The sequence below is a fragment of the Mastigoproctus giganteus genome, chromosome 8 (assembly GCF_048544385.1).
Source record: "Mastigoproctus giganteus isolate SK-2022 chromosome 8, ASM4854438v1, whole genome shotgun sequence".
In the NCBI taxonomy this organism is placed as follows: Eukaryota; Metazoa; Arthropoda; class Arachnida; order Uropygi; family Thelyphonidae; genus Mastigoproctus; species Mastigoproctus giganteus.
Window position 1 is genome coordinate 134,896,213 of NC_143582.1, and position 13,540 is coordinate 134,909,752.

General features: G+C 36.5%; 1 protein-coding gene across 5 annotated transcripts in view; it reads left to right on the forward strand.

Moving 5' to 3' along the window:
• The first annotated feature begins 1,010 nt into the window (after positions 1–1,010).
• Positions 1,011–13,540, forward strand: part of LOC150081835 (E3 ubiquitin-protein ligase CHFR-like) — a 352,893-nt gene continuing 340,363 nt past the window's right edge. For 3 of the 5 annotated variants that reach the window (XM_090378932.1, XM_090378934.1, XM_090378933.1), the window contains exons 1-2: positions 1,013–1,365; positions 12,404–12,497. In XM_090378932.1, coding sequence (XP_090235058.1) covers positions 1,254–1,365; positions 12,404–12,497 — 206 coding nt within the window. In that variant the 5' untranslated portion in view covers positions 1,013–1,253. Of the gene's footprint in view, positions 1,366–12,403; positions 12,498–13,540 lie in introns of all 5 variants that reach the window. The other 2 variants (XM_090378929.1, XM_090378930.1) reach the window with 1 other exon arrangement.

Sequence of the window (13,540 nt, forward strand, 5' to 3'; positions counted from 1 at the left end):
GAATTAAAATGGTCTTGGCCAGGCCACATAGCTCGGAGACATGATGACAGATGAACTAAGAAAATAACAGAATGGTAACCAAGAAGAGCTAGACGAAAACCTGGAAGATAAAGGCGGAGATGGGTAAATGAAATTCATGAGTTTGTGGGTAGTAAATGGATGGCCAGTGCTCAAAACAGAAGGAACTGGAAAGTTGCTGGAGAGGCCTTCATCCTGCAGTGGATTGAAAATGGCTGATGATGATGAATACTATTATGTTAACTTGTCATTTCAGTTTGAACACGAAAATGCAATAAAACGTATGTTTAGTTGTTATTTGCATTTATCATATTTCTATTAATTACTATTTGGAAAATTAAATGCACTAGGCATAATCCTAGTGCATTTAATTTTCCAAATACATTACCACCACACCCTTCTGGCATCTCTCATAATGTGGATATAACTTCGCAACTGAGATGGCTTATTGTATTACCTGGGTACCTGCCCGCCCACTGATGACGAAGCCAAAAAGCTTCGAAACGATCGTCTGGGTGGTGGTACGCTGAAAATAAATAACAGTAGTCTTCTCTACTAGAGAAGCGTTATTTATTTGAAGTAATTCAATAGTAGCTATCTTGTTGTGAAGGCAACCACATTATGAGATACAATTAAAACGATGCCTTCTACGCTACAATCGTACTCAAATCTATGGGTTAACTATGGTGTATTTACACCGATATTATATAATTAATTACTATTTTACCCTTGGGGAAAATATTTATAGCAATTAGGTATATGATGTGGAGTCGTTTTTATTGGATTTCATTCACAGATATATATAGTCCATTTGACAAGTACATTTCGAACGTTTTTGAAACCCACAATGCAGCTCAAAACACATATACAGTACATGTATTTTCAAAATTCAAGTGTGCAGTTTTTTTGTCCGCCACTGTAGGTTACTTGCAGTAATTCTGTTGCATAAATTTGATCGTAATGCCTGTAATGTTTGCTTCGCAGGAAGAATAGTAGCACGTGTTTTCATATCTTATTGAGTCATGGGTTTAGGTGACGCCACTTGAAAATAAGATTCAAACCGAACAAATTAATGAATTGCTTTATCGAAAAATTTTGCGTAGCCCCGTGTTTTGCAATATGAGCCATTTTGTAAAGCCTGACATGATTTTACGTGCTAATGTATTTGAGTTACTAATATTAAGAATAATGTAAAAGATTTCACAGTTGTCATAGTACAAGCTGATTAAAGATAAATGGCTGAAGAGTATATATGGGGTGAACTTATATGCGAGGGAAGGACCGAAAAGAACTTGCCGAATTGTGTAAGTCTCAAAGGAAGAAAATTCGTGATAGGAAGAGCTAATGGTAAGGAAAAAATACATAGGTTTAGAAGAGAATAGGCGATTTTTTTGATATAAGTACATGCACATCTAAGGCATAAATTCTGCTAGAGGCGCTTTTGCTGCAGGGATTTCAGTTCGGTATCTTCTGGTCTCAGGCATAAATGTCACTGCCGAATTATTCATTGGGCACGCTGCTTCGAGCCTAATAAGCACCCAAGGGCCGCAGTAGTAGAACAGATATATATAGCCCATTTCACAAATACATTTCGAACATTTTTGCAACCCACAATGCAGCTCAAAACACATATACATGTGTTTTGAGCCGCATTGTGGGTTGAAGAGTATATATGGGGTACACATATACATATTTATACACATATTTTCAAAATTCAAGTGTGCAGTTTTTTTGTCCGCCACTGTAGTCCCATATCTGTGCTGGCGCAGAAATGAGAGAAAAAACTTGTAAACTTGCTAAAGCAGTCAATGCGGTAAACTTTAAAATAAGGCATTTTACAATCTGGAATTCTTTAAACTATCACATTTAAAAAAAAAAAAAAAAAAAAAATCAATATTTTAGAATCCAGAAATATAAGAAAGTCATATTATAGGGGCTCACATCTGGTGAGTATGGGCTTGGCACACCCAGGATCCTGAGCTGGATATCATCATTCTTCTCTTTCTTGGTGATTCCCCTTTTACTTTCTTTCTCTCTCTCTCTCTCTCAGGGTAACTTGGGAATTTTTTTTTTTTTTTTTGGCTAGTGCAGCATAAGCCTCAGGCTTCTTTGCACCATATAGCTAATAATAATAATATAGTATATTTTTCTTTCCCTCTTAGAAACCCGCAGTAATCTCCCATCATGGCAGTGTCCCTGATCTTGGTACCACTTTTCTATCATAGGTATGTCCCTGTGAGTGTTCCCATTGCTTGTCACTTCTCCCAAATTTGAGGGAAAAAACTGAGGTGGGAATGCAGAAAATGAATTTTCAAAAATATTCAGTAGCCCATGTTTATAACATTACAGTACAGTTGACAACAGAGGTTCATAATTATCTTCTTTCCTAAACATAACTTCTTTCCCACAACAAAGCAATTGTAAGCTGCTCGTTCGGTACCATATAGCTTTGTTTCAAATACATCATCTTTGAGAAGTTTCTTTATTTGAGGCCCAATGAAAATTCCTTCTTTCAGTTTTGTGTCTATTAAATTGGGAAACACTTACTTAAGTAGTAGAATCCAGAGCAGCAGTGCGTAGTACACGCTTCTTGATTAGACCGGGGTTTGAGCCCGTCACCACCAAATACGGAGGTTGCGGAAAGGTCAGGGAATGACCACCGCATATACCCGGAGCAATATGTTAGTTGCTAATGCTCCTAACAACAACAACATAACCAGTCCTTTTATCTGGTGCCTCATTTTATATCACTTCTTCCAGGGAAAAATTCTTCCTTTTCTGCTGCTGCACAATGTAGTAGTAGTGGCATGTGATGTAAGAAAGCAAGTGTATGAGCTTATGCAGCATCAGCCAAAAAAAAAAATCACACCATTGCCTCCAAATGCCTGTCCAGTTCCTCCTTAAATTTATTCAACCTATCAACTTCCACAACGACAGATGCAAGTTTGTTCCATATGTTCCATGACAGTCCCACAAACATAAAAAACAACAGTATTTTGTGAAACCTACTCATAGGCCAGTGAGTAATCCAGTTGTCTTAAGATCACCACGTCTGTGGTGATCTTAAGACAACCAGCAAACCCATGGTACTTTATTGCTCATTTTTCATGTTTCATTCGAGCCAACAGCATGACGTAAATAAACTGCTGAGAGTGCATTTCCGTTGTGCAATAAAACTGCTTTTAAACCTAATTTTGAGGCATTAATAAATATGTGCTATTGATTTATTAGGATTATCTTCAATGCCTGGTTTGTTCATACGACTATCTTTGGAGAAACATACTACCTTCCATAACAAAATATTTTAAAAACATTTTGTTAAACTTTTGATTATTTATTTATTTGTATACTAGTAAAATAATAAGAGGAGTTTACCTCAATATATTACGTAGAACACTTCCGTACAGCTCTGATTCATTCTATTTATTTGTATACTATAATTTTTAGTTCCTGCTTCAAGTAACTTCCACTGTTGTAACCCGAATCAAGTTTTGTTTGCTCTTCAGATATATTTAATTCATGAACTAAGTCATTCATCTCTTCTTGCCTAATTAAGTGAGGTGCATTATAATTTTCTGTTTGGTAGTCCAAATCTGTTGAAGTGTATGGTTCAGCAAAGTCTGCAACATAAGCACCTTTGCCATATTCATCACTGCTTCCTTTATCCCATGATTTTGAGGGGATCTGGTACCAGCAGGTTTTTGTTATGTGGAACAGGCCATATTACAGATTTTAGGCAGATATTTGATTTTATGTTGGATTTTAAGGTGTAACAGATTATTTTACAAATCTGTTTTTGGTGCTGCCGAACCTATGACATGCTTACGTAAGGCAGCATGCAAGATTTTCTTGGCATGTGGTGTACACTATGCCAAATTTTTTTACCTAGTGGTTAAATAAATGAAACTTAGGTTAGTGGTGTACAAGCATGCAACAAAATTTTTTTCATAAACCTATAACCAATTGTGGCACACTCCTATGTACATGTCACTATAACAGTACATATCAGTTATGAATTATCAGCCTTTCGCACACTGTTTTCCTTGATGCTATGCAATAGAATAAATGCCATAATTTTTTTCTGGTTTCCTTGTTTGTAATATGAACTTATTACTTCCATCTATTGATATGATATATTTTTATGATGCTGTCATTTTTGAAATTCTCAATTTTTTGTTATATATTATTTTATTTCTTACCAAGCTGTATAGGTTTAATAATTGTATGATAGATGCTTAAAAATTCTCATGGATACATAATTTTGTTATTTCAGCAAATTTATTTTACTCCAAATGAATTTAACTGGCTTGCTACATTTCCTGCGTTACGTATTAGATTTTTTCTTTCCTCATATAATCATCCATCTCCACTGAAGACTATTCTCAAATAATACAAAATTACTAACTCATTCCAATTTTTAGTTGTGTAGTCTTACACTCTAAATTTTCTTTGTCTCTCCCAACTCTCAAAAATTTTGTTTCTGTGTAACTAATTTTCACACCTAATTTACACCCTGTATTTTACTCAGATCGTCTTGAAGAAATCTCATTTTTCTATTTCACTGTATGTTGTTATCTGCGTATAAATATGATCGGTAGCATTTAATCGCATACTTGAGCTTTGGTACCTCTCTTTCTTCTTGGACTCCAGATCAGGTGCAGATAAATGCATCTGTGTGCTATAGCAGTGGTTCCCCAACTACTGAGATCTATGGACCCTTTCAAAAATCAAAAAAAGGTTTGTGGACCCCTATATATAAGATATGCATATGTTTTATGTATATATATATATATATATATATATGTGGTTGACCATATGTTTTATGTGTGTATATATATATATATGTGGTTGACACTGTTTCATGGACCTCCTGAAACTGGTCTACAGACCCCCAGGGGTCTGCGGATCCCAGTTTGGGAAACGCTGTGCTATAGGATGATACGTTACCAATAACAAATTTTCATGAAGATTCTGTTTATCTGTATTTATTGGTGTTTCTTTTTGAATTTGGGTATGCTAATTCTGAATATGACCCTGGGTTTTTTTTCCACAGCATTAAGGGTTTGATGAAACGAAAGAAATGTAAATTTTCAATAATTCTATACCAGATTTATTATTTATTCTATACCTGATTTATTAACTGTCTGATGTCTATTCAGAGTAGAGTATTGATCTTTGCTACAAGTAAACAACACACTAAAAAAATCACAGATTGAAAAATAGAATCCCTTCTTGGGTTAATCAAAAAAAAAAAAAAATTCTCCAAAAATGTACATTTTAAATGCCTGCTTTTCTGGTTGATGTGGATATCCTGAATCAGGAACATGAAAAAGTTTGCCCATCTTAGTTTCATTGCACTTTCCCTTGTACCTCTTCTGCACTGTATATCTTGGTAGAATCTTTTGCCAAGCTCTTCACTAAATCTCCTACATTTGGTCTGAAAAAATCCAGACGAGTATGCAAGTAATAGAGCTTGATTGACATTCTTTGTCCCATTTTTCCATAATTTTCAATCAAATTGTGAACTAATTCTTTGTAATGTTCACTTTTAATATTACCAAGAATGCCATTTGCTATAAAGCAGTAAGACTGCCAGTCATTTTGCTAAGCATCAGTCACTTTGTCTTGTGAAGCCAACATATTATGGACATTTAACTTCTGTATGAAGATGTCACCTTTTTGATCCAGTGTTTTAACCAGTCCTAGCTTGATATGGAGTGGAAGAAGTATGACTTTGTTTCATGGAATCAAGAGCTTATGTACTGTGTTCTGTGTGTAAGGCTGCAGCTCAATTTGCAGATCATTCTTTTTTCCTGTAGTGTGCAAGTAATAGAGCTCGATTGACATTCTACAATCCATTTTTCCATAATTTTCAATCAATTTGTGAACTAATTCTTTGTAATGTTCACTTTTAATGTTACCAAGAATGCCATTCTTGGTAACATTTTTGGTTTTAAAGATATTGGCATCAGACAGTATGTCTGATGCCAATATCTTTAAAACGTACACTGTAGTATGCTGTGGTATTATTCCAGTATGCTTTCTGCAAGTGCGGTATGCACTTGCAGCAGACATACTGGAATAGTACCAAAAAAAAATTCCATCTCGCACAACCATTCGCTCTAAAAGTTTGTCCAGTCCTTCCTTGAATTTATTTAAGCTATCAACTTCCACAACAGCAGATGGAAGTTTGTTCCAGCAATCAACCACCTGCTGGCTAAAGGCAAATTTCTGAACATCAATTCTACAACTGTCTCATGAAAAGTCCCATCAGCATTGAGCCTGCTCAACCCATTCAAGGCCTTATACACCTCAATCAGATCAACTCTCAGGTATGACTGGTGTGCCTAGTCTTCAGACACTGCAATTTGCAGAATTTAAGCCTTTTTTTATAAGAGCACCCCTTCATTCCCCTCACCAATCTTGCCTTTCTCTGTACTTGTTCTAGCAACTCTATATCCTTCCTAAATTGAGTACCCAAGGCATGGCCTGACCATTGCCTTATACAAAGGAATAATCACCTTCTCCCTACTAGCAAAATTCCTGTATATCATTGACAAGATCCCCATGAGCAGCCTGTCTGGCTGCTCAGAAAACTTCATATCTGACTGCCCAATTACATCTGAGTGTAGTACTGCACCATACGTTACTCTGGGGTTGCTGTTACCCATATGCAGTATTTTGCATTTTGTCTTTTGGACACAACCAACTGATGATTGCTTAAGGAAAGGTGCTATTACAGACTTTACTCTCTTTAGAAATGCTGAGTTAAAGTTTTGTTTCTAACAAGAGTCCTGTTATCTAGACTTGACTGTCAAGTGCATTTTCAAAGTTTTATCACAGAGAATATCTCAACTGAGTTTAGTTCATATTACCAATAATAATACTGAAAATTAAAATGCTACCAGTACAAACACCAGCACCTTGAAATGTCATCAGTTCAAAATGCAGGCAGGATTAAAATATTGATTATTCATAATAGGTTAGTAGTATCCGGTACTAACCAGAATGGTTATTTGTTAATAATTTAAATAAATTTTCTAATGTGAAGTTTTCGGTGAGTTTCATGAGGTAATACATCCACATTTTCATGACAGAAGTGTATAGGTATTACTAACTGATGATTATTTTTATTATATGGAGATCTAAACCCAGGGGCTCACATCTGGTGAGTATGGACTTGGCACATTCAGGGTCCTGAGCTGGATATCATCATTCTTCTTTTTCTTGGTGATTTTCTTCTACTCTCTCTCTCTCTCTCTCTCTCTCTCTCTCTCTCTCTCTCTCTCTCTCTCTCTCTCTCTCTCTGGGTCACAGGGTAAATCAAATTTTTTTTTGGCTGGTGCAGCATAAGCCTCAAGCTTCCTTGCACCATATGGCTAATAATAAACAGATTATTTTCTAACTAGTTTTAGTGGAATCAATTAGTTTTGGTTATACATCCATCTTCACGAATGTCAGCTACAGTGTGCATTTCTGCAGAAAATGTGGGGGGGGGTGTCCTCTGGACTTCTGCAAATGATTTATCCAGCATATTCATTACATGCTTGTGACTTTATGTAAAGTTTCCTTTCCTTTTGAGCCCCCCAGCTAGAGTTGTGGTGGAATAACATCACCTGCACCATAGGATAACACACCAGTGGATTTATCCATAATTTGAGACGAACTAAAAGATCATCATTGACCAATTGATAGGCAGTTCCTGTAGCATTCTGACCAATCAGCATTTTGATCAATTGGAATATTGATACTTTCAGCACTTCAGTCAAGTGTCAGTGTTTTCATAGTTAGCATGCTGGTGTTGGTATTTAGAATATCTTGGTGTTTTCACCCATTCAGCATTATTATGATTTTTGGTATTATGACTTTCAACAGTTATTATTATTAGCCATATGGTGCAAGAAAGCCTGAGACTTATGCTGCACCAACCAAAAAAAAAATTTTTGAGTCTCCCTGTGGGTGAGAGAGAGAGAGAAATATGATGATATCCAGTTCAGGACCCCATGTGTGCTAAGCCCCTACTTACCGGATGTGAGCCCCTGGGGTTAATTTTACTGCCATCTAGTGAGTAACTGTTAAAATTCTAAGCATGAATAAGATAATCTGTTATATTTAATTTTTCTGCATTAACTAGGAGTTTGAATTCAGCCATTTTATTGACAACATTCTGAAATTACTGTAGACATAGTAAAGACTAAGTATTCTTCTATAGCTTATGACTCTGACACACCCTTTGAAGTTATTTAGGCATATTTCCCTAGCATTATCTTCCCACTCATTCAAAATGTTGCTACCCTCAGAACACCCTGCCAGCATCAACTGTTGCGGCAACAAACAAGAATACTTGAGATAAGTGCAAACATTACTTCGACCCATATCATTTGACCAACTAGCAGTTTCCTGAACCCTTAAGGTATCCTCAGTGATACTGGCAAAAATCCCTGCACCACCTTTGTTCAAATGAATACTGACCCTACAAAAAAGATTCCTTCTACCTTCAAGTGCATGCCATGCTGATAAAAATTTCCCTTCATAGAGCCTTGCAGATTCCCTCAAGCCTTGAGTTAATCCAGAAGGCTATATAAAAACCATAACTACCATATTTCCCCACGTATAAGACGTACCTTAATTTTGGGGCCCGAAATTTAAAAAAAATGTATTACATAAAGTTATTGAACTGAAGTTTTATTCATCATAAAATTCATACAACTCCTCATCACTGGCAAAACTCCCATCCATTAGCTTGTCCTCATCTGTGTCTGATGACGAATCACTGTCTTCATATATTGCCTCGTCCTCAGTTCCATCTATGGCATTTGAAATGCCACACTTCTTAAATGACTTGACAACGATCTCAATCATGATATTATCCCAGGATCTTTTCACCCAGGTACAAACTTCTCCTATATTTGGTTTCTTCACTCTTCCTGCTGGTGTCAAATTGTCCTCAGAAGACTTCATCCATTGGTTCCATTCGTCTCTCATGGCAGCTTTGAAGGGTTTGTTAATGCTGACATCAAGTGATTGGAGCTGGGATGTCAAGCCTCCAGGTACAACAGCAAGTTTTGTTTTTTGCTCTGCTGCAATCTTCTTTGTGTTTTTTGTTATGTGTGCCCTGAACTGATCAAGCACCAATAAGGCATTTTTGCATAAGAGCCCACCTGGTCTCCTGCTCCAAACTTTCTCAAACCAGATCTTCATCCCATCCTGATCCATCCAACCCTTGTCATGAATGTGGACAATCACTCTTTGAGGAATGTCTTCTTTTGGCATTGTTTTGCATTTGAAAATCAGCATAGGAGGCACTTGGTTCCCTCAGCACAACAAGCTAGAACAACTGTAATGGCTCTTTTCATGTCCACTTGTCTTCACAGTTACAGTTTTCACCCACTTCTTATCAACAGTTCTGTTACTTGGGACATCAAATTGAAGGGGGGACTTTGTCCATATTTGCAATCTGTCCCAACTCAAACTGATGTGTCTTCTGACATTGAATGACAAAATGATGAAATTCAAGGACCTTCTGCTCATAGCTTTCAGGCATCTTTTGGGCAAGTCTGGTGCGTGTACGCATGCTTAGTCCATTCCGTTTCATGAACCTGAAGCACCAATTGTGTCCTCCTTTGAAATCAGTAACTTCTTTTTCATCAGCATTTCTTCTTGCCTCATGCTGAACCATCTTTGTGGACACAGGAATTCCAATTGTCCTTTGCTCTTCAATCCATATCTTCAATTTCCTCTCTAAATCAGGCCATTTTGCTGACTTGCCTCTCATGGCCTTCTGCCGTGGCGTTTTCAGTAGGATTTCTTCTTCCTGTAGCCAGTCTCGGATTGTTTTCTCAGTTGGAGGAGGACCAAACTTACATTCAGCAGCACGATTTCCATTCACTTTTGCAAACTGGATCACTTTTAACTTGAATTCAGCACTGTATGAAAATCTTTTCTGAGCCATTTCTGGGCAGAATGTGGCAAAACGTAACCTAATATACTGGTAAGAAGTGCAAAACAATGAGCGCAAAGACAACAAGCGCGAAAAAGCGGGAAATGCAAGTAAAAAAATCTACAACCACTGTATAAGACGCACCCAGTTTTTAGACCCCAAATTTTTCGAAAAAGGGTGCGTCTTATATATGGGGAAATACGGTATATAAAAACCATCGTCCCAACTAGATGATGGTGCACCTGTATATGACTCAGCTAGAAAACGAACATTACAATGTCTCAATACCATTCAACACAATACCCTTAGAATAGCCCTAGGTACTTTCCAAACATCACCAGTCCACATATTGATGCACATGAACCTCCATTATTCTTTTGGAGATAGATGCTACTGTTTTATCTGCCTTAGCATGTTTAACTTCTTTTATGACTTGATTGCAGACTAGTTTATATCTGCTGTAGGCATCTATCTACATCCTTCCTCATTTTAGGAAGGATGTAGATTTGCTTGAGCGTGTACAGAGAAGGGCAACAGGATTGGTGAGGGGAATGAAGGGATCCTCTTACCAAGAGAAGCTTAAGTTCTGCAAATTGCAGTGGCTGGAGACTAGGCACTTGCGCAGTGATCTGATTGAGGTGTATAAGGCCTTGAACTTCTTCCTCTTCCTGCCGCTATAATACCATTTTTTATATAAAAAAAATTGACTATGGGAAAAAACAATGCAAAATTAATGAAAACCATTCATATTTTGGGCAACAGTTTCTGCAGCCACTAAGTCATTTGGGGGCCTGAACTTCCTGAAGTGGTTGTTGCTCTGGATGTTTCAAATACCCCATGTGTAATTTGACCATTGTTCATTTGAAGGCTGCTGTTCTTGAAATTATTTAACTGCTGTCTAACTGCCTTTTAAAGTGCCTCTGAAAGTTACAGCTAGCAAATGATGCATTTTTGATGATAAAATTTAAGAAACTGCTGAGTGTACGAAACTCCCCAAGTATTAGGCCCTGATCAGTGGCGTAACTACCATGTAGGCAGGCAAGGCAATTGTCTCCATGCTCGGGCTTTTTAGGGGCTCCGCATCTTTGGCTGTCTCCTGTTTTTGCAATTTTCATTAATTAAGTAGGGGGCCCTGAACACGTTCTTTGCCTCCTGGCCCGAAGAAGAATAGCTACGCTACTGGCCCGGACCATGGTATTTCCACACCCCTGGCAGAAAGATTTTACTGTGCCCCTTTACTAAGGAGATATATATATTTTTTTTCATGATTTGTAAATTTTGGTGCTCCGGGCAAGCTCTAATCCGGCACTGCCAAGTATGTATATAGATAAATGGCTTTTGTGTTTTGGCTCTGTGGCAATAGATCTACATTTTTAAGATTGTTTTGAACAATGTTAATGTATTAATATTTTTAAAATTTTCCTTTTGCTTTCTGTTATCAGTGTTTCATGCTTTCATCATGCTTTCTGTTATCACTGTTTTCAAATAATATTCAATAGTTTTAATAGATGGCAGCACAAAAACAGCTTTGAAAATCAGAGGAGATTGCACCTTTTTTGATTTTCAAAGAATATATCCGTCAACCTCAGTTTGCTGATTTGGGCTTACAGAAGTTGAAATTGAAGGTATTCTCTGGAATTGATCCAGAAGTTCACGATCAATGAAACGATACATAAATAGATATAGAGGATGTTGCATCAAAAAAAGTAACTTTTCAAAATTCAGATTTGATTTGATTTGATTTTTGATAATTTCACCCTGATGTTCGGCAGTCTAATTCAGAACGAGAACATATTCATATTTCAGAGAATTTTTACAAATTTTTATTTTTGTGAAACTTCAGTATTCAATGTACAAACTCATCCATGGAGTATATCACTATCCAAAACCCACACATTCAGTAAACTTACTGTGAAAGGCTTCAAGATGTCGTTATTTGTGGCAATAATAGTTCATTTATAAACAAACAAAAGCAGTCTCTGAAAAGCATTATTATAGTGACTGACTTTAATGTTAGAAAAGGGCTCTATACTTCATGTAAAATTTGCATATTTTGTAATAAAACCTCAGTCTCTTGCATTATTGCTCATTAGAAATAGACCCCATAAATTGAAATGGATTTAGTGGAGAAAAAATCAGCCACAAAGAAATCATAAAATGGTATTCAATTTTCTGAGCAATAGTGTTAACCTGTTCTTTTGGTTTCCATGAGAAACTAATTTTGATAATTCTGGAGATAGATGCATTTGTAAAGGAATCCCACACTTCTCACTGGTGTTTTCTCAATAGTGTAATTATGAAACATGAACGCTTCCTGTCAGTTTGTTTGAACAGATTAACTTTAATTATAGGCACCCTATATTCAGCAAACATTTTTTGTACTAATGTGTAGCTAATTTTAATATAACAGTTATTATATTTTCACCAGTATTATTTCTTTTATAGACTGTGATCTTCATATGGGTATAAAAATGATATCTAGTCACCACTGTTATCTTTTGAAAGATGACCAGAATCGGATATGGATTTATGATACTAGGTGAGAAAATGTTACAAATTTTGTTTGTTAATATTGGTTAAACTTAATTCAGTTGATTCAGTGTGAATGTAAAATTGGAAGCTTTTCACTACCTATGCCATTAAATAGTAGGGCTCAATTTGCTCTAATAGCAAGGTGAGATTATATATATATGTAGCGTAATTTATTTCCAGATATATATATTTTGCAGTTGCTTTGTCTGTTCAGTAGTTTGGTTTCCATGTGAGTATTGCTTCTCTGTCCTATTATTTTACACTACATATGGACCAGTGGTATGCAAATCTACTGCACTGGCTGTGTAATCCTTGTATCATTCTTTCGGGGCATGGATTTGTGTAGCGTTCAAAATGTAGTGGTTCCATGACCATTATTATTATTAGCCATATAGTGCAAGGAAGCCTGAGGCTTATGCTTCACCAGCCAAAAAAAAAAATTTTCTGAATTACCGAGAGAGAGAGAGAGAGAGAGAGAGAGAGAGAGAGAGAGAGAGAGAGAGAGACAGAGAGAGAGAGAAATAGAAGGGAATCACCAAGAAAAAGAAGAATGATGATATACAGCTCAGGACCCTGGGTGTGCCAAGCCCATACTCGCCAGATGTCAGCCCCTGTGGATTATGGCCTCGTGGTCCATTGACAAGATGGGGCATAATGGTCAGCCTTTTCTATTCAATTCGATATTATGGTATGTTCTACTTTTTATTTTATTTTTATTTTTACTTTATTCTCTATTTTTACTTATTTCTGTATTGTTTGCCGGTTACATTTACACATAGTGATATTTCACGCATTTCAGAAACTGGGGCTTAGCAACAGGGGACACTACTAAATTTTCCTTTAATTTGGACACTTTTTTCTAACTCATCTAATAATGTTTCTCCAACAGTTCTCTATTCATAATTTTAGATGTTAAATTCTTCTTCGTTCTACTGGTTTGCCATGCTATTGGCATACTTTCATTTCTTTTTATTGTAACATAAAATTACACTCATACAGATGAAATTAGAAAGAATTAATAGAAAATACAAAAAGATGGAGAAGTATTTA